At 39.5% G+C, this 22739-nt stretch overlaps 1 protein-coding gene across 1 annotated transcript in view; it reads right to left on the bottom strand.

Moving 5' to 3' along the window:
- Positions 1-22739, bottom strand: part of DHTKD1 (dehydrogenase E1 and transketolase domain containing 1) — a 169380-nt gene that overhangs the window by 71311 nt on the left and 75330 nt on the right. The window contains exons 11-12 of the mRNA XM_053716471.1: positions 22690-22739; positions 1191-1297 (exon numbers count right to left, since the gene is read on the bottom strand). The exon at positions 22690-22739 is cut by the window's right edge and continues 101 nt beyond it. Of these exons, the coding sequence (XP_053572446.1) occupies positions 1191-1297; positions 22690-22739 (157 nt within the window). The remainder of the gene's footprint in view (positions 1-1190; positions 1298-22689) is intronic.

The following is a 22739-nucleotide window of genomic DNA, read 5'->3' as shown; positions in this document are numbered from 1 at the left end:
TGAGGAGTATACAGTCAGTGAGCCAATTGGCAGTGGCATCTGCACAACCCCACCAATCCCTTTCTGTGTTTAGCTTGACAGCTGTATCGCTTGAGGCTCTGAGCTGTACTTTAACTATGTGCTTAACACCACTGTGTTTTAAACACATGGAGCTGCAGTGTCAATAGTGGAAAAATTGCAGGTCCTAACAAATTAGAGCATTCAATTTTTTTCACTAAAATTTACTTAAGTTTAACACTGAAAATCATTAGTCAATTCTACAGAAAAAAAAGCACTGCACTAATGCTTATGAAATGTGGCACACAGATAGATTTTACGATTTAGCGGGTGTAATGGGTGCTGAGAGCTAAAGGTTTAACTTCAATAAACACAGTAGTGGTTGCTGAAATCTACAGGTTTAACCCCTTAAACTATGTCGGCCATTGTTCACATGCCTTCTTATTGGGCCTTGTTTATAGCACACAACACTGTGCTATATCTGCACTCCTTAATGACCGTGCCACGTACAGGGTGCGTCCGACAACAGAAATAGGAAACTCAGAGGCAAAAAACTTGTGATAATTCTGGGGATTCAAATTCCAATAAAACAAACTAGCAAGCATGGAAATTCCATAATTAAATTCCGCACTAAAAAGAATGTAATATATAACACAACGCAACACAATGTTTGATGGGGGAGTTTAATTTAGATCTAAAAGGGACATGAAAACCCAAAAAATTTTCTTTCATGATTGAGATAGAGAATATAATTTTAAAACACTTTCTAATTTACTTCAATTATCAAATTGTCTTCCTTCTCTTCATATCTTTTGGTGAAAAGCAGTGCGGTAAGCTCAGGAGCGTGCACGTGAATGGAGCACTATATGGCAGCAGTTCTGCATGAATGTTACCCATTTGCAAGAGCGCCAGATGGCAGCACTATTTCCTGCCATGTAGTGTGCCAGACACCTATCCAGGTATCTCTTCAACAAAGAATACCATGGGAACAAAGCCAATTTAATGAGAGAAGTAAATAAGAACTTTGTGTATGGAATCTTATTCCTTTCAAAATGACAAAATGTATTTGACACTGTATTCTACAATATGCTGCTGCGCTGTTTTAGGGTTTTTCATGTAAAATATGGGTTTTGTTCACCAACAAGATAAACTGAACACTGTGTACTATTCACAAATGATCTGAGTTAATAAACCTGTAGAAAGCGCTCAAGTCGGCAAGACGAATGCTCTGGGCCTGCTCCATCGTAGCCGTGCGGAAGAAGAATCACAATCCCACTCTGTAACAGCCACTTGGCTTCACCTAATGAGAAATACACGGACACCGATTTTACATTTACTGATTTTTCATGTAACTTTTTATCATATTTAACCAATGTTGCTGACAGAGGGAGTTCAAACTCTCTACAACCTGTGATTATTAATTGATCATGGATTTTTTTTATTTTTTATTATTGAGGTAAACATGAGGCATACAAGTGAAAAATCACAATAAGTTTCAAATACATTACAATATCGAAAGTGTGCGGAAGATACAAGAAATAAACATTAGGAAACAATGTTATCATGCAGTAGGAAAATAGCTTGCCATGTTAAAGGGACACTGAACCCACATTTTTCCTTTCATGATTCAGATAGAGCATGCATTTTTAATCAACTTTCTAATTTACTCCTATTATCAATTTTTCTTCGTTCTCTTGCTATCTTTATTTGAAAAAGAAGGCATCTAAGCTTTTTTTCTTGGTTCAGAACTCTGGACAGTACTTTTTTATTGGTGGATGAATTTATCCACCAATCAGCAAGGACAACCCAGGTTGTTCACCAAAAATGGGCCGGCATCTAAACTTACATTCTTGCATTTCAAATAAACATACCAAGAGCAGGAAGAAAATTTGATAATAGGTGTAAATTAGAAAGTTACTTAAAATGTCATGCTCTATCTGAATCAAGAAAGAAAAAAAATTGGGTTCAGTGTCCCTTTAACCCCTTAATGACAACTGACGTACCAGGTACATCCTGCAAAAACTAGCAGTTAGTGACAATGGACATACCTGGTACGTCAGTTGTTTAAGAGAGTGCTGGAAGCGATCGCAATCGCTTCCAGCAGCTCTCAGGGTATTGCAGTGATGCCTCGATATTGAGGCATCCTGCAATACCCTTTAACAAGCATCCGATGCAGAGAGAGCCACTCTGTGGCCCTCTCTGCACCGGTAGCGATGGTGCCGTTCGTTGGTGGGTGGGAGCTTTCAAGGGAGGTGGGTGGGCGGCCCATCGCTACCCGGCATCCGGTATCTGCAAATGCTTTGTGCACGCCGGATGCTGGGAGCGTGCGGAGGGGGGCCTGCGGGCGCGCTCGCGTGCATGTGCGCGCGCGCGCAGCAACCACTGCCACCAATGATTAAAGAGAGAGGGGGGCAGAAAACATTTAAAAAAAAAAAAATACTAATAGGATCTGCTAGGGTAGGGGGATGGGGTTATTGGGGGGGGGAGCTACACTACAGAAAACTATGTATTTAAGAAAAAAAAGAAAAAAAAAAGAACCTCTCTTTTTTTGGGAAAACTGGGTACTGGCAGACAGCTGCCAGTACCCAAGATGGTGGCAAATAGGTAGGTTGGGAGTGTTAGAGAGCTGTTTGGGGGGGATCAGGGAGGTCGGGGGCTAAGGCAGGGGTCCATCACAGATGAATAATAAAAAAAAACAAAAAAAACAAAAAAAAAAACACCTTTTATTATAGTACTGGCAGACTTTCTGCCAGTACTTAAGATGGCGGGGACAATTGTGGGGTGGGGGAGGGAAGAGAGCTGTTTGGGAGGGATCAGGGGGTGGGATGTGTCAGGTGGGAGGCTGATCTCTACACTAAAGCTAAAATTAACCCTGCAAGCTCTCTACAAGCTACCTAATTAACCCCTTAACTGCTGGGCATAATACAAGTGTGGTGCGCAGCAGCATTTAGTGGCCTCCTAATTGCCAAAAAGCAACGCCAAAGCCATATATGTCTGCTATTTCTGAACAAAGGAGATCCCAGAGAAGCATTTACAACCATTTGTGACATAATTGCACAAGCTGTTTGTAAATAATTTCAGTGAGAAACCTAAAATTGTGAAAATTTTAACTTTTTGTTTTATTTGCTCGCATTTGGCGGTGAAATGGTGGCATGAAATGTACCAAAATGGGCCTAGATCAATACTTTGGGTTGTCTACTACACTACACTAAAGCTAAAATTAACCCTTCAAGGTCTCTACAAGCTCCCTAATTAACCCCTTCACTGCTGGGCATAAAACACGTGTGGTGCGCAGTGGCATTTAGCGGCCTTCTAATTACCAAAAAGCAATGCCAAAGCCATATATGTCTGCTATTTCTGAACAAAGAGGATCCCAGAAAAGCATTTACAACCATTTGTGCCATAATTGCACAAACTGTTTGTAAATAATTTCAGTGAGAAACCTAAAGTTTGTGACAAAATTTGGGAAAAAGTGAACGATTTTTTTTTATTTGCTCGCATTTGGCAGTGAAATAGTGGCATGAAATATACCAAAATGGGCCTAGATCAATACTTTGGGTTGTCTTCTAAAAATAAATATATACATGTCAAGGGATATTCAGAGATTCCGGACAGATATCAGTGTTCCAAGGTAACTAGCGCTAATTTTGAAAAAAAGTGGTTTGGAAATAGCAAAGTGCTACTTGTATTTATTGCCCTATAACTTGCAAAGAAAGCAAAGATCATGTAAACATTGGGTATTTCTAAACTCAGGACAAAATTTAGAAACTATTTAGCATGGGTGTTTTTTGGTGGTCATAGATGTGTAACAGATTTTTGGGGTCAAAGTTAGAAAAAGTGTGTTTTTTTCAATTTTTTCCTCATATTTTATGTTTTTTATAGTAAATTATAAGATATGATGAAAATAATGGTATCTTTAGAAAGTCCATTTAATGGCGAGAAAAACGGTATATAATATGTGTGGGTACAGTAAATGAGTAAGAGGAAAATTACAGCTAAACACAAACACTGCAGAAATGTAAAAATAGCCATTGTCATTAAGGGTAAGAAAATTGAAAAATGGTCCGGTCATTAAGGGGTTAAATGTGAACCTTCCTAGGTACCCAGAAGGCCACTCTTGGACCTTGAAACTAATAATGAAGGTTATACTGGACTAAATCAGACCTCTTTTAGGCCTAAAGACAAACCTTTTTTGTGTGTTATTTGCTTAAATATATATATGCTAGACGGATTAAACAGCACTACATATGAAGAACTGTATAAGCTTATATGATATAGGTAACTACAGTGTAAATTCTGACGAGGATCACTATCTAGTTGAACTAGAGCTAGGCTTAGGAGCAACAATAACATCAATTATATAGACTATGAGAAGACTATGACATATAGTTACAACTCAATGTTTAAGTTGTTAATACTATATGAGCACACAGATAGTTTGGGCTAAAATATATTAGTAATAAGAAAATGATAGTATCAGCACCATAACAGTAAACATACAGTATAGTATATAACATGGGGTACGTCATTGCAGTTGTATTAGTATATACAGTCACATGTAATCATAGATAACATATTGCATGTCTACTGCATGATCAGCTATTCAATATGGTAAATTTGTGCTTTCTACCAGTAAGCAAGGATTAACACTCCAGCCACTCTCACTTTCAGGGTAATAAGATTAAACTGGTGTATTTGATGTATAGAAGCCTCTCAACTGTGTATCAACAAAGTACAAAAACAAGAAGTAGAAAGTATATATATATATATATATATATATAGTATTACATATAGACAAAGCTTAATTTCAGAGCAATACACTCAGCAAAATACTATAAGCTTCAGACTACTCAGTCCTCACGAACAGCTACATTACTATGTGCAAGTAAAAGGACAAATAGAGAACCCAACAAATTATCTATTAAGTACCAACCGTAATTCTTGTTCTTCAGTTAGTCCAAATTTATTAAAACAAAATTAATGCTAGCTACATTTAATCAAACCACACCTCTGTAATTGTTACATTAAAAACATCTCGCCAATAAGCGAATGATCCTATCTACATATGCACATAATAAGATATTAGAATAAGGATCCGCAAGCAACGACACAAATAATGAACATAGGGTAGTAGAAACTAAACACATCCCTTATGACTTTATCCATATATCACGCTTCCCAAGAAAAGTAACAAAAACAAACGATTATATTATATGCACGACCTTATCTTTCAGACATCTATTAAATTGATACATATTATATCAAATATGGCTTTATTTATTTTCTAGACGTCAATTTTAGATTGATACAACAAATGCCATTGACAAATGCATTTTTCAGACATCTATTTCAAATTGATACCTAGTATGCAAAATATGGCTTTAATATTATTCTTTAGACGTTATTTTTAGATTGATACAACAAATGCCAAATGGTAATATGGTTTCTATTTTGTAAGATATAGAAAATGTAGCTGAACGCCAGCATATCCAATAATCTATATGATTAACGAATACATGCATCACAAAAATACATAAATTGTCGTAAACTTTATATCATATAAAGTTTATCAATAGCAAGTAATATAAATATGAATTTCATAATAAACAGGAATAAGCATTTATTTATTTTTATACATACTTTTTGAATTTTTCGATTCTCTATTATGTGTTAATGACGGATACATGGCACCTATTTCTCAACTACAATTGGATCAATGCATAAGATTTCATCCAATCAAAACAATTTGATTGTTTGACTGACAATAACATGGGCCAATGGTCATACGAATCACTATACGCTGAAGGTTACTTAAACATCAGTAAAATCAGAATATTAAGCTAATCTCTATGACACTAAAATATTAGACTAACATGTATCAGTTGAAACGCCGGGTTAGCATAGTGTCACATAATGTTTTTCGCTCATTTATTCCACGGCAAACATATGGGCTTAAACAAACACTATACCAACCAATCCCTGTCTTCAGAACTTGATTGACAGGCATAACAGCCAATCCTCCAACTGCATTATGATAGGTTGTCGAATTAGCCAATCTAAACAAAGCTTAGGGTATAAAAATCCCATGAGAAGACAGTGAGATTGCCCTTTGATACAGCCACAACGGCGAAACGCGTCAGTGGCGTCCCTGTTCCCCTTCTCCCCCCCATTTTTTTAAGAGCAATGCCTGACTTGATATAGCTTAACAAATGGTATTAATAGGTAATCGGTATTGATAGGTAACCAGGCACTTTTTTTTGGAAGATCTTTTATTAGGTGAAACAACCAAGCACCTTTAACTCGAGTCTATATTTTTCATAATCGTATTTAACAGGTATAGGTCTCTGGTATTACCAGAGAGGAAATTTGTATTAATAACTGGTATTAACAGGTAATCGGTATTAGTAGGGAATTAGCACCCCTTTTAAGGTCTTTTACCAGGTGATACAATTAGGCACCTTTAACTGTAGGCTATATATTTTCCAACGTTATTTACAGGTATAGATTTTTGATATCACCAGAGAGAAAATTTGCTTATTAGCTGCCTCTAATAACCTGGCTCCTTTATTGAAGCGCCTCTATATTCATACCTATAACTGAAAGTAGCAACTAATTGATATAGATCTCTTGCATTTCCAGAGAAGGATATTATCCATTCATAGTGGTAACCAATTAGTAATAATCTCTGATATCTCCAAAGAAACCAGAAGTAAAGATCATAGATTTTCTACATACACCGGTTAGCCATTGTGACAAGGCTATTCCTAACAATAGCGGTAACTATAAGGTATTATCACAAGGCATTACCTGATAGGGAATCTGTTTATTTACCGTGTTTTTTTTTTTTTTTTATTTTGAGTACCTATACACAAATCAACTTACAGTTGTAACTAATAGATATAGGTCTCTGGCATATCTAGAGCAGGGATAGGCACAGACAAAGGGTGTGGCGGACATTTTCCAAAGTACAGACTTTAGTGAAGCACACCAAGGTACATTTGAAATTAAAAACATTATTTTATAGTGCTTGGTGTTAATATACTGATGCAGATACCACTGATCCTATAACCAGCCCTCCTCTGGCTATACCCATGTGCCAGTGTCACTACTGTGTCATTATATAGCGATGGGTGTTATTATACCGATGCAGATACGACTGACCCTATAACCAACCCTTGTCTGGCTATACGCATGTGCCAGTGTCACTACTGTGTCATTATATAGCGATGGGTGTTATTATACTGATGCAGATACCACTGACCCTATAACCAACCCTTGTCTGGCTATACGCATGTGCCAGTGTCACTACTGTGTCATTATATAGCGATGGGTGTTATTATACTGATGCAGATACCACTGACCCTATAACCAACCCTTGTCTGGCTATACGCATGTGCCAGTGTCACTACTGTGTCTTTGTATAGAGCTGGGTGTTATTATACAGATGCAGATACACATCCAGTATTTCAATCAGGCTTTATTTATTCCATAAGTTATCACCCAATATCGCTAGCAGTCTCTTGACAAACCACTAACTTTATTCACACTACATATTTTTTTTAATTCCTATTATTCAATCAAAATATATACTAAGTTTGTGGCGGACACTGCAAGGTCTAGTCACGGACACCAGTGTCCGTGTACTAACACCTTGCCTATCCCTGATCTAGAGGCAACTTATAGCGGTAATTAATTGGTATACAACTCTGGGATTCCCAGAGAAGTCATCTGCAATATTTGCACCTATTGGGATATACTCCCGCTTTGGTGAACACGACCTACCAATTATAATCACACCTTTACCTATCTACCATAGTTCGAATCACAGATAAGAAAACCCTAGCCATCTTATATTTTTAGGGGGTATTCGAGCAGTAGATTCCTTACTCTGTTTAATTTTATTAACCCAACCAGGCATTTGCATGCTTTAATAGTATGATTATGTTTTGTCCCCCCATTTTTAAGCTTATATTGTAAAAGTTAAGTTTTAATCATCATTCTCTGCCTCCGTCCACAGCATCCACTATAATAGAACATTATGAGTGCTACATTTGTACTCTTTTTTCAGTCTCTTACTGATTAGTTTTGAATCCATTTTCTAGTACAAGCACCATCCGCTTTTGTGATTTATTTAATACTTTATAATCAATTATATGGGAACGTTCATTTTATCCAAGTAGTGCCATTGGTTTTCCTTCTATTACAAATAAGAACCCCAACAATATTTAAGATTAAGTGAGTTGCATATAATCTGGAATATACAAGGTTTCTTGTGAATGTATCATTTATTATTTAGGGATAGAACATACCTACAGTGATGAGTGAGTGACAATGCAGCATGTGTAGAGGTGATCGCTTGATTTCAGGGCTAAGAGAAAAAGTCTCATCGCACAAGCTGCTCTTCAATGTGTACCATTTGATCTGATGTGGTTATACTGCCATCTAGTGGACTAGGGTGAAATTAAACATCGTGTTGGAAGCTAGCAATTAATGCTGAATTTAAATATGCAACGGTTCATATTTAATATACCGTGCTCCAGTCAATTTGTGTGTGTAGGAATTACATTTACCCCGGTGGCATTTTAGTAAGTCCAAGGGTGTAGAAGTCATTACAAAATAGAGACAAACATACTTATGAGATCTGTAAGGAAAAAAAAGGTATTTACAAATATGTATACATATCAAGCCAGTGATTGTCAGTCATTCCCGTGCTCACTGTGAGATACATAAAGTACAGTCCAAGCATACCATAAAATGTATTGGGAAGCACTTGTTATTAAAGCAGACCTGACAGTAGACACTACTATAACACCTAGTTACATTGATAAAAAATAGTGGTGTAGGGAGTTTACGACTGCCGCATAAGAGTCATCAACTGAGGCTGTGGAATACATGGATTGACAGTCAGTATTAAAGTCCCCTGGCATCAGGTTTGGTTGCCTTCATTTAAGGAAGTGAAACTATAGACAGCCAGATTAGGGAAAAGGTAGTAGAAGGTTAAGATTTATGGCAACAAGGATTATTCCCAGACAGTTATATATATATATATAGACTCCAACAATATACACAAAGGACTCAGCCGACTCCTACTTTAACTTTTCTGACAGCTTGCCCTTGCTCTGCTCGTGCAAGCAGATGGAACTGAGCCCTGACGGACAGATCTCCAAGGAGTGCGTGACTTCCTAATTTAAGGTAAGAGGTTAGCCGTTGTGATGTACCTCTGCAAGTGTCAGGAACGGCAGATGCGTGCAGGATTAGCTTGCTATTGGGAGATGTCGTATCGAGGGTACACCGGCCTCTGGACGCAATTTTCTTGCTCAGAAAGGGAAACTCCATTGAGTAGTTGTGAGGATTGGCCTTTCCCACAAGCATTTCTCAGAGGTAGCAGGGAAACCTCTTTGTCAAAGTGGGTAGAAACAAGGGAGTCAGAATTCTCCTTCTTCCTGCCTTGACCAGCTGCTAGTCTGTGGACGTACCCTACATCTGCGATTGCCGTTTCTTTATGGAGCTCCTGGGTTGGGGGTGACAGATTCACTGCAGACAGACAACTGTTTTGCCGCCATCTTGCACTCATGTTGAGCAGACCGGAATGCCTTCTCTATCTTGTTAATGAGCTGAATTCTGTGCTCCTCCAGAATAGCTTTTAGCTCAGCTATAACAATGTAGGTATTCTTCATCTTTTCAATAGGATAGTATATCCAATGCAGCGTAAAAACATAATTTATGTAAGAACTTACCTGATAAATTCATTTCTTTCATATTAGCAAGAGTCCATGAGCTAGTGACGTATGGGATATACATTCCTACCAGGAGGGGCAAAGTTTCCCAAACCTCAAAATGCCTATAAATACACCCCTCACCACATCCACAAATCAGTTTAACGAATAGCCAAGAAGTGGGGTTATAAGAAAAAAGTGCAAAGCATAAATATAAGGAATTGGAATAATTGTGCTTTATACAAAAAAATCATAACCACCACAAAAAAGGGTGGGCCTCATAGACTCTTGCTAATATGAAAGAAATGAATTTATCAGGTAAGTTCTTTCATAAATTATGTTTTCTTTCATGTAATTAGCAAGAGTCCATGAGCTAGTGACGTATGGGATAATGACTACCCAAGATGTGGATCTTCCACGCAAGAGTCACTAGAGAGGGAGGGATAAAATAAAGACAGCCAATTCCGCTGAAAAAAATCCACACCCAAAAATAAAGTTTAAATCTTATAAAGAAAAAAAATGAAATTATAAGCAGAAGAATCAAACTGAAACAGCTGCCTGAAGTACTTTTCTACCAAAAACAGCTTCAGAAGAAGAAAACACATCAAAATGGTAGAATTTAGTAAAAGTATGCAAAGAAGACCAAGTTGCTGCTTTGCAAATCTGATCAACCGAAGCTTCATTCCTAAACGCCCAGGAAGTAGAAACTGACCTAGTAGAATGAGCTGTAATCCTTTGAGGCGGAGTTTTACCCGACTCGACATAAGCATGATGAATTAAAGATTTCAACCAAGATGCCAAAGAAATGGCAGAGGCCTTCTGACCTTTCCTAGAACCGGAAAAGATAACAAATAGACTAGAAGTCTTTAGGAAATTCTTAGTAGCTTCAACATAATATTTCAAAGCTCTAACTACATCCAAAGAATGCAATGATTTCTCCTTAGAATTCTTAGGATTAGGACATAATGAAGGAACCACAATTTCTCTACTAATGTTGTTAGAATTCACAACCTTAGGTAAAAATTTTAAAGAAGTTCGCAACACCGCCTTATCCTGGTGAAAAATCAGAAAAGGAGACTCACAAGAAAGAGCAGATAATTCAGAAACTCTTCTGGCAGAAGAGATGGCCAAAAGGAACAAAACTTTCCAAGAAAGTAATTTAATGTCCAATGAATGCATAGGTTCAAACGGAGGAGCTTGAAGAGCCCCCAGAACCAAATTCAAACTCCAAGGAGGAGAAATTGACTTAATTACAGGTTTTATACGAACCAAAGCTTGTACAAAACAATGAATATCAGGAAGATTAGCAATCTTTCTGTGAAAAAGAACAGAAAGAGCAGAGATTTGTCCTTTCAAGGAACTTGCAGACAAACCTTTATCCAAACCATCCTGAAGAAACTGTAAAATTCTCGGAATTCTAAAAGAATGCCAGGAAAAATGATGAGAAAGACACCAAGAAATATAAGTCTTCCAGACTCGATAATATATCTCCCTAGATACGGATTTACGAGCCTGTAACATAGTATTAATCACAGAGTCAGAGAAACCTCTTTGACTAAGAATCAAGCGTTCAATCTCCATACCTTTAAATTTAAGAATTTGAGATCCTGATGGAAAAAAGGACCTTGCGACAGAAGGTCTGGTCTTAACGGAAGAGTCCACGGTTGGCAAGAGGCCATCCGGACAAGATCCGCATACCAAAACCTGTGAGGCCATGCTGGAGCTACCAGCAGAACAAACGAGCATTCCTTCAGAATCTTGGAGATTACTCTTGGAAGAAGAACTAGAGGCGGAAAGATATAGGAAGGATGATACTTCCAAGGAAGTGACAATGCATCCACTACTTCCGCTTGAGGATCCCTGGATCTGGACAGATACCTGGGAAGTTTCTTGTTTAGATGAGAGACCATCAGATCTATTTCTGGAAGTCCCCACATTTGAACAATCTGAAGAAATACCTCTGGGTGAAGAGACCATTCTCCCGGATGTAACGTTTGGCGACTGAGATAATCCGCTTCCCAATTGTCTATACCTGGGATATGAACCGCAGAAACTAGACAGGAGCTGGATTCCGCCCATACCAGAATTCGAGATACTTCTTTCATAGCCAGAGGACTGTGAGTCCCTCCTTGATGATTGATGTATGCCACAGTTGTGACATTGTCTGTCTGAAAACAAATGAACGATTCTCTCTTTAGAAGAGGCCATGACTGAAGAGCTCTGAAAATTGCACGGAGTTCCAAAATATTGATCGGTAATCTCACCTCCTGAGATTCCCAAACCCCTTGTGCTGTCAGAGACCCCCACACAGCTCCCCAACCTGTAAGACTTGCATCTGTTGAAATTACAGTCCAGGTCGGAAGAACAAAAACATAATTTATGCTTACCTGATAAATTCCTTTCTCCTGTAGTGTAGTCAGTCCACGGGTCATCCATTACTTATGGGATTATAACTCCTCCCTAACAGGAAGTGCAAGAGGATCACCCAAGCAGAGCTGCTATATAGCTCCTCCCCTCTACGTCATACCCAGTCATTCGACCGAAAACCAAACGAGAAAGGAGAAACTATAGGGTGCAGTGGTGACTGGAGTATAATTTAAAATTTAGACCTGCCATAAAAAACAGGGCGGGCCGTGGACTGACTACACTACAGGAGAAAGGAATTTATCAGGTAAGCATAAATTATGTTTTCTCCTGTTAAGTGTAGTCAGTCCACGGGTCATCCATTACTTATGGGATACCAATACCAAAGCTAAAAGTACACGGATGATGGGAGGGACAGGCAGGCTCTTTACACGGAAGGAACCACTGCCTGAAGAACCTTTCTCCCAAAAACAGCCTCCGAAGAAGCAAAAGTGTCAAATTTGTAAAATTTGGAAAAAGTGTGAAGTGAAGACCAAGTCGCAGCCTTGCAAATCTGTTCAACAGAGGCCTCATTCTTAAAGGCCCAAGTGGAAACCACAGCTCTGGTAGAATGAGCTGTAATTCTTTCAGGAGGCTGCTGTCCAGCAGTCTCATAGGCTAAACGTATTATGCTACGAAGCCAAAAAGAGAGAGAGGTGGCCGAAGCCCTTTGACCTCTCCTCTGTCCAGAATACACGACAAACAGGCAAGAAGTTTGTCGAAAATCCTTAGTTGCCTGTAAATAAAATTTCAGGGCACGGACAACGTCCAGATTGTGCAGAAGTCGTTCCTTCTTTGAAGAAGGGTTAGGACACAATGATGGAACAACAATCTCTTGATTGATATTCCTGTTGGTAACTACCTTAGGTAAGAACCCAGGTTTAGTACGCAGAACTACCTTGTCTGAATGGAAAATCAGATAAGGGGAATCACAATGTAAGGCCGATAACTCAGAGACTCTTCGAGCCGAGGAAATAGCCATTAAAAACAGAACTTTCCAAGATAACAGCTTGATATCAATGGAATGAAGGGGTTCAAACGGAACACCCTGTAAAACGTTAAGAACTAAGTTTAAGCTCCATGGTGGAGCAACAGTTTTAAACACAGGCTTAATCCTGGCCAAAGCCTGACAAAAAGCCTGAACGTCTGGAGCTTCTGCCAGACGTTTGTGTAAAAGGATGGACAAAGCTGAGATCTGTCCCTTTAAAGAACTAGCGGATAAACCCTTTTCTAAACCTTCTTGTAGAAAAGACAATATCCTAGGAATCCTAACCTTACTTATTCGCACCAATGCAAGTATTTGCGCCATATTTTATGGTAAATTCTCCTGGTAACAGGCTTCCTAGCCTGTATTAAAGTATCAATCACTGACTCCGAGAATCCAAGCTTTGATAGAATCAAGCGTTCAATCTCCAAGCAGTCAGCTTCAGAGAAATTAGATTTGGATGTTTGAAAGGACCCTGCACCAGAAGGTCCTGTCTCAGAGGTAGAGACCATGGTGGACAGGACGACATGTCCACTAGGTCTGCATACCAGGTCCTGCGTGGCCACGCAGGCGCTATTAGAATCACCGATGCTCATCGGGAAGGGTGGAAACACATAAGCCATGTTGAAGGCCCAAGATGCTGTCAGAGCATCTATCAGAACTGCTCCCGGGTCTCTGGACCTGGATCCGTAGCAAGGAAGTTTGGCATTCTGGCGGGACGCCATGAGATCCAGATCTGGTTTGCCCCAACGCCGAAGTATTTGGGCAAAAACCTCCGGATGTTCCCACTCCCCCGGATGAAAAGTCTGACGACTTAGAAAATCCGCTTCCCAGTTCTCCACGCCTGGGATGTGGATCGCTGATAGGTGGCAAGAGTGAGACTCTGCCCAGTGAATTATCTTTGAGACTTCCATCATCGCTAGGGAACTCCTTGTTCCTCCCTGATGGTTGATGTAAGCCACAGTCGTGATGTTGTCCGACTGAAACCTGATGAACCTCAGAGTTGCTAACTGAGGCCAAGCCAGAAGAGCATTGAAAACTGCTCTTAATTCCAGAATATTTATGGGAAGGAGACTCTCCTCCTGAGACCATGATCCCTGAGTCTTCAGGGAGTTCCAGACAGCGCCCCAACCTATCAGGCTGGCGTCTGTTGTTACAATCGTCCAATCTGGCCTGCTGAAGGGCATCCCCTTGGACAGATGTGGCCGAGAAAGCCACCATAGAAGAGAATTTCTGGTCTCCTGATCCAGATTCAGGATAGGGGACAAATCTGAGTAATCCCCATTCCACTGACTTAGCATGCACAATTGCAGTGGTCTGAGATGCAGGCGTGCAAAGGGTACTATGTCCATTGCCGCTACCATTAAGCCTATTACCTCCATGCATTGAGCCACTAACGGGTGTGGAATGGAATGAAGGACACGGCAAGCATTTAGAAGTTTTGTTAACCTGTCTTCTGTCAGGTAAATTTTCATTTCTACAGAATCTATAAGAGTCCCTAAGAAGGGAACTCTTGTGAGTGGCAATAGAGAACTCTTTCCTTCGTTCACTTTCCACCCATGAGACCTTAGAAATGCCAGTACAAACTCTGTATGAGACTTGGCAGTTTGGAGACTTGACGCTTGTATCAGAATGTCGTCTAGGTACGGAGCTACCGATATTCCTCGCGGTCTTAGTACCGCCAGAAGAGAACCCAGAACCTTTGTAAAGATTCTTGGAGCCGTAGCTAACCCGAAGGGAAGAGCTACAAACTGGTAATGCCTGTCTAGGAAGGAAAATCTTAGGTACCGGTAATGATCTTTGTGAATCGGTATGTGCAGTTAGGCATCCTTCAAATCCACTGTGGTCATGTACTGACCCTTTTGGATCATGGGTAAGATTGTCCGAAGAGTTTCCATTTTGAACGATGGAACTCTTAGGAATTTGTTTAGGATCTTTAAATCCAAGATTGGTCTGAAGGTTCCTTCCTTCTTGGGAACCACAAACAGATTTGAGTAAAACCCTTGTCCGTGCTCCGACCGCGGAACCGGGTGGATCACTCCCATTAGTAAAAGATCTTGTACACAGCGTAGAAACGCCTCTTTCTTTATCTGGTTTGTTGACAACCTTGAAAGATGAAATCTCCCTTTTGGAGGAGAAGCTTTGAAGTCCAGAAGATATCCCTGAGATATGATCGCTAACGCCCAGGGATCCTGGACATCTCTTGCCCAAGCCTGGGCGAAGAGAGAAAGTCTGCCCCCTACTAGATCCGTTTCCGGATTGGGGGCCCTCACTTCATGCTGTCTTAGGGGCAGCAGCAGGTTTTCTGGCCTGCTTGCCCTTGTTCCAGGTCTGGTTAGGTTTCCAGCCCTGTCTGAATCGAGCAACAGATCCTTCCTGTTTTGGAGCGGAGGAAGTTGATGCTGCTCCTGCCTTGAAGTTACGAAAGGCACGAAAATTAGACTGTCTAGCCCTTGGTTTGGCTCTGTCTTGAGGCAGGGCATGGCCCTTACCTCCAGTAATGACAGCGATAATTTCTTTCAAACCGGGCCCGAATAATGTCTGCCCTTTGAAAGGTATGTTAAGCAATTTAGATTTAGAAGTCACATCGGCTGACCAGGATTTTAGCCACAGCGCTCTGCGCGCCTGAATGGCGAATCCGGAATTCTTAGCCGTAAGCTTAGTTAGATGTACTACGGCATCAGAAATAAATGAATTAGCTAGCTTAAGGGCTTTAAGCTTGTGTGTAATCTCATCCAATGGAGCTGTGTCAAGGGTCTCTTCCAGAGACTCAAACCAGAATGCCGCCGCAGCCGTGACAGGTGCAATGCATGCAAGGGGTTGCAATATAAAACCTTGTTGAACAAACATTTTCTTAAGGTAACCCTCTAATTTTTTATCCATTGGATCTGAAAAGGCACAGCTATCCTCCACCGGGATAGTGGTACGCTTAGCTAAAGTAGAAACTGCTCCCTCCACCTTAGGGACCGTCTGCCATAAGTCCCGTGTGGTGGCGTCTATTGGAAACATTTTTCTAAATATAGGAGGGGGTGAGAAAGGCACACCGGGTCTATCCCACTCCTTGTTAACAATTTCTGTAAGTCTTTTAGGTATAGGAAAAACGTCCGTACACGTTGGTACCGCAAAATATTTATCCAACCTACATATTTTCTCTGGTATTGCAACCGTGTTACAATCATTCAGAGCCGCTAACACCTCCCCTAGTAACACGCGGAGGTTCTCAAGCTTAAATTTAAAATTTGAAATGTCTGAATCCAGTTTATTAGGATCAGATCCATCACCCACAGAATGAAGCTCTCCGTCTTCATGATCTGCCAATTGTGACGCAGTATCAGACATGGCTCTAGTATTATCAGCGCACTCTGTTCTCACCCCAGAGTGGTCTCGTTTACCCCTAGGTTCTGGTAATTTAGATAAAACTTCAGTCATAACATTAGCCATGTCTTGCAAGGTGATTTGTAATGGCCGCCCTGATGTACTTGGCGTTACAATATCACGCACCTCCTGAGCGGGAGATGCAGGTACTGAAACGTGAGGCAAGTTAGTCGGCATAACTTCCCCCTCTTTGTCTGGTGAATTTTTATTAACATGTACAGATTGACTTTTATTTAAAGTAGCATCAATGCAATTAGTACATAAATTTCTATTGGGCTCCACATTGGCCTTTGAACATATTGCACAAAGAGATTCCTCTGTGTCAGACATGTTTAAACAAACTAGCAATTAGCCTAGCAAGCTTGGAAAATACTTTTCAAATAAATTTACAAGCAATATAAAAAACGTTACTGTGCCTTTAAGAAGCACACAAAAAACTGTCACAGTTGAAATAAAAATGAACCGGATTAGTTATAGAAACCAAATTTTCACAGTAAATGCATTAAGTTAGCAAAGGATTGCACCCTCTAGCAAATGGATGATTAACCCCTTAATACCAAAAAACGGATAACAATTGAAAATATAAACGTTTTTATCACAGTCAAAGCACAGTCTCACAGGTCTGCTGTGAGTGATTACCTCCCTCAAAACTAGTTTTGGAGACCCCTGAGCTCTGTAGAGACGTCCTGGATCATGCAGGGAGAAAAAGGCAGACTGTGACTGAATTTCTACTGCGCAATAAAGCGCCAAAATAGGCCCCTCCCACTCATAATACAACAGTGGGGAAGCTCAGAAAACTGATTTTATTCAAAAACAAACGACAGCCATGTGGAAAATAATGCCCATAAAATTTTTCACCAAGTACCTCAGAGAGAAAAACGATTAACCTGCCAGTAAAACGTTTTAAATATAATATATGAAATGAAATTAAAAGCCTGTTGCTAGTCGCTTTCACTGCAGAAAGGCTATAAGTTATATGTATACAGTATTTTCTTAGTGAAGTGCCATTCCCCAGAAATACTTTAGTGCCAACATACATACATATCAGCCTGATACCAGTTGCTACTACTGCATTTAAGGCTGTACTTACATTATATCGGTATTAGCAGTATTTTCTCAGTCAATTCCATTCCTTAGAAAATAATATACTGCAACATACCTCTTTGCAGGTGAACCCTGCCCGCTGTCCCCTGTTCTGAAGTTACCTCGCTCCTCAGAATGGCCGAGAACAGCAAATGGATCTTAGTTACGTCCGCTAAGATCATACACAAACTCAGGTAGATTCTTCTTCTAATGCTGCCTGAGAAAAAACAACACACTCCGGTGCCGTTTAAAATAACAAACTTTTGATTGAAGAAATAAAAACTAAGTTTTAATAACCACTGTCCTCTCACACATCCTATCTATTAGTTAGGTGCAAGAGAATGACTGGGTATGACGTAGAGGGGAGGAGCTATATAGCAGCTCTGCTTGGGTGATCCTCTTGCACTTCCTGTTAGGGAGGAGTTATAATCCCATAAGTAATGGATGACCCGTGGACTGACTACACTTAACAGGAGAAAGAAGCCCCCTGAACTAAACGATGGTGATCTGTCCACCACGTCAGAGAGTGTCGTACAATCGGTTTTAAAGATATTAATTGAGATATCTTTGTGTAATCCCTGCACCACTGGTTCAGCATACAGAGCTGAAGAGGTCGCATGTGAAAACGAGCAAAGGGGATCGCGTCCGATGCAGCAGTCATAAGACCTAGAATTTCCATGCATAAGGCTACCAAAGGGAATGATTGTGACTGAAGGTTTCGACAAGCTGATATCAATTTCAGACGTCTCTTGTCTGTCAAAGACAGAGTCATGGACACTGAATCTATCTGGAAACCTAAAAAGGTTACCCTTGTCTGAGGAATCAATGAACTTTTTGGTAAATTGATCCTCCAACCATGATCTTGAAGAAACAACACAAGTCGATTCGTATGAGATTCTGCTAAATGTGAAGACTGAGCAAGTACCAAGATATCGTCCAAATAAGGAAATACCACAATACCCTGTTCTCTGATTACAGACAGAAGGGCACCGAGAACCTTTGTAAAAATTCTTGGAGCTGTTGCTAGGCCAAACGGTAGAGCCACAAACTGGTAATGCTTGTCTAGGAAAGAGAATCTCAGAAACTGATAGTGATCTGGATGAATCGGAATATGCAGATATGCATCCTGTAAATCTATTGTAGACATATAATGCCCTTGCTGAACAAAAGGCAGGATAGTCCTTACAGTTACCATTTTGAATGTTGGTATCCTTACATAACGATTCAATATTTTTAGATCCAGAACTAGTCTGAAGGAATTCTCCTTCTTTGGTACAATGAAGAGATTTGAATAAAACCCCAGCCCCTGTTCCAGAACTGGAACTGGCATAATTACTCCAGCCAACTCTAGATCTGAAACACATTTCAGAAATGCTCAAGCCTTCGCTGGGTTTACTGGGACACGGGAAAGAAAAAATCTCTTTGCAGGAGGCCTTATCTTGAAGCCAATTCTGCACCCTTCTGAAACAATGTTCTGAATCCAAAGATTGTGAATGGAATTGATCCAAATTTCTTTGAAAAAACGTAATCTGCCCCCTACCAGCTGAGCTGGAATGAGGGCCGCACCTTCATGTGGACTTAGGAGCTGGCTTTGGTTTTCTAAAAGGCTTGGATTTATTCCAGACTGGAGATGGTTTCCAAACTGATACCGCTCCTGAGGATGAAGGATCAGGCTTTTGTTCCTTATTGTGACGAAAGGAACGAAAACGATTATTAGACCTAAATTTACCTTTAGATTTTTTATCCTGTGGTAAAAAAGTTCCTTTCCCTCCAGTAACAGTTGAGATAATAGAATCCAACTGAGAACCAAATAATTTATTACCCTGGAAAGAAAGGGAAAGCAAAGTAGACTTAGAAGACATATCAGCATTCCAAGTTTTAAGCCATAAAGCTCTTCTAGCTAAAATAGCTAGAGACATATACCTGACATCAACTCTAATGATATCAAAGATGGCATCACAAATAAAATTATTAGCATGTTGAAGAAGATTAATAATGCTATGAGAATTATGATCTGTTACTTGTTGCGCTAAAGCTTCTAACCAAAAAGTTGAAGCTGCAGCAACATCCGCTAAAGATATAGCAGGTCTAAGAAGATTACCTGAACACAAGTAAGCTTTTCTTAGAAAGGATTCAATTTTCCTATCTAAAGGATCCTTAAAGGAAGTACTATCTGCCGTAGGAATAGTAGTACGTTTAGCAAGAGTAGAGATAGCCCCATCAACCTTAGGGATTTTGGCCCAAAACTCTAATCTGTCAGATGGCACAGGATATAATTGCTTAAAACGTTTAGAAGGAGTAAATGAATTACCCAAATTATTCCATTCCCTGGAAATTACTTCAGAAATAGCATCAGGGACAGGAAAAACTTCTGGAATAACTACAGGAGATTTAAAAACCTTATTTAAACGTTTAGATTTAGTATCAAGAGGACCAGAATCCTCTATTTCTAATGCAATTAGGACTTCTTTAAGTAAAGAACGAATAAATTCCATTTTAAATAAATATGAAGATTTATCAGCATCAACCTCTGAGACAGAATCCTCTGAACCAGAAGAACCATTATCAGAATCAGAATGATGATGTTCATTTAAAAATTCATCTGAAAAATGAGAAGTTTTAAAAGACTTTTTACGTTTACTAGAAGGAGGAATAACAGACATGGCCTTCTTAATGGATTTAGAAACAAAATCTCTTATGTTATCAGGAACACTCTGAGTATTAGATGTTGACGGAACAGCAACAGGTAATGTAACATTACTAAAGGAAATATTATCTGCATTAACAAGTTTGTCATGACATTCAGTACAAACAACAGCTGGAGGAACAGATACCACAAGTTTACAGCAGATACACTTAACTTTGGTAGATCCAGCACCAGGCAGCGATTTTCCAGAAGTATCTTCTGACTCAGTGTCAACGTGGGACATCTTGCAATATGTAATAGAAAAAACAACATATAAAGCAAAATTTATCAAATTCCTTAAATGACAGTTTCAGGAATGGGAAAAAATGCCAGTGAACAAGCTTCTAGCAACCAGAAGCAATAAATAATGAGACTTAAATAATGTGGAGACAATAGTGACGCCCACATTATTTGGCGCCTAAATGCTTTTGGCGCCAAAAATGACGCCACATCCGGAACGTCGACACTTTTGGCGCAAAAAACCCGTCAAAAATGACGCAACTTCCGGCGACACGTATGACGCCGGAAACAGAAAAAAATGTTTGCGCCAAAAAAGTCCGCGCCAAGAATGACGCAATAAAATGAAGCATTTTCAGCCCTCGCGAGCCTAACAGCCCACAGGGAAAAAGTCAAATTTTAAGGTAAGAAAAAATTGATTTATTCATATGCATTATCCCAAATATGAAACTGACTGTCTGAAATAAGGAACTTTGAACATCCTGAGTCAAGGCAAATAAATGTTTGAATACATATATTTAGAACTTTATAAAAAAGTGCCCAACCATAGCTTAGAGTGTCACAGAAAATAAGACTTACTTACCCCAGGACACTCATCTACATGTTGTAGAAAGCCAAACCAGTACTGAAACGAAAATCAGTAGAGGTAATGGTATATATAAGAGTATATCGTCGATCTGAAAAGGGAGGTAAGAGATGAATCTCTACGACCGATAACAGAGAACCTATGAAATAGACCCCGTAGAAGGAGATCATTTAATTCAAATAGGCAATACTCCCCTCACATCCCTCTGACATTCACTGCACGCTGAGAGGAAAACTGGGCTCCAACCTGCTGCGGAGTGCATATCAACGTAGAATCTAGCACAAACTTACTTCACCACCTCCATAGGAGGCAAAATTTGTAAAAACTGATTTGTGGGTGTGGTGAGGGGGTGTATTTATAGGCATTTTGAGGTTTGGGAAACTTACTTTGCCCCTCCTGGTAGGAATGTATATCCCATACGTCACTAGCTCATGGACTCTTGCTAATTACATGAAAGAAAGCTGCTTTTACCCTGATTATGGTTACGGGAGGGGTGGTGTTGAGACCTTTTCCTCGTGAGAGCTGCCGTAGTCCTCAACTCTCCGGATCAGTCGGTCAGTGTAGATATCAGCACAATCTTGTATCCGGCGACACAGTGGAGCTTACAAGTCTCAAAAGTCCCCAAACAGTAAATAGATGGCTTCATAAAAAGCTGATAAGTAGCAAGTTTTCACCATATCACACGGAGCGACCAATTTTGCATCCATTCAAGGTGCCGCCCAGAGACCAGCCCCCTGATCATGAATTTTTAATGTAATACTAATTATATTTTTAATTTAATGCTAAATATAATTCTATGGTAAAAAAAAACCCACTAAAACCATTACAACTAAGTTAAGTAAAATAAACATTATAAAAGGGTCTCCATTATTTTCAAATAATTCATTAGGAATATACATATATATATATACATATATTTTACAACAAAACAGTCCAAATAATACAGGGCAACTAGCTACCACAATCCCAATTTGTGCACTGCTAACTAAATAAAATAATCACAGATAATTTTATCACAGTAATACTTAGCCATATTGTCTCTTTGTGCAAAATCAGCCATCTTTATCAGGAAGGAGGGAAGAGAGGAGAGATTGAGACTAGTATGGTTTCCCAATTTTACGCTCAATTCAAAAGGGTTTGACCTATCGTATGCCAGTCAAAGGTTAATTGGGAGTATCTTTAGCACCTAGCCTAAGAGACAAAAGGTGTATCTGAGGGAGAAAGGATTTTAGAAACAGCTATGTGAAAATTCCAGGGATAAAAATCTGTAAGCTATGACACCACACAACAAACCAATGATAAATAACATAACAAAATTAGATAATTTGGATTGTATGTATCTACAAATCAGACATCGGAAGCATTATGCATGATTAAGCCTTGTTTACATTTTTTAAAATAGACATGTGGAATAATTACGCAAGTCACTGAAATGCATTTACTTCTCACTTCTAAATATTCAAATTATTAAACAATTCTTTCTCTATATGCCAACTCCCTTATGTGGCTCCTAAACAAGTAAGTAGCTGGGATTCAATATTCTTGCTGGCTCACAAATTTAAAGTAAATTTGTTAATCTCATAATCATGTAAAGGTCTGTTATCCATCAGATGTTAAGTACCTCCAGAAATAAACGTGTCAAATATGATCTGTGCTCCATTGAAGAAATCT

The sequence above is a fragment of the Bombina bombina genome, chromosome 6 (genome assembly GCF_027579735.1).
Source record: "Bombina bombina isolate aBomBom1 chromosome 6, aBomBom1.pri, whole genome shotgun sequence".
Taxonomy (NCBI): Eukaryota; Metazoa; Chordata; class Amphibia; order Anura; family Bombinatoridae; genus Bombina; species Bombina bombina.
This window is presented reverse-complemented; position numbering and strand designations above follow the sequence as displayed.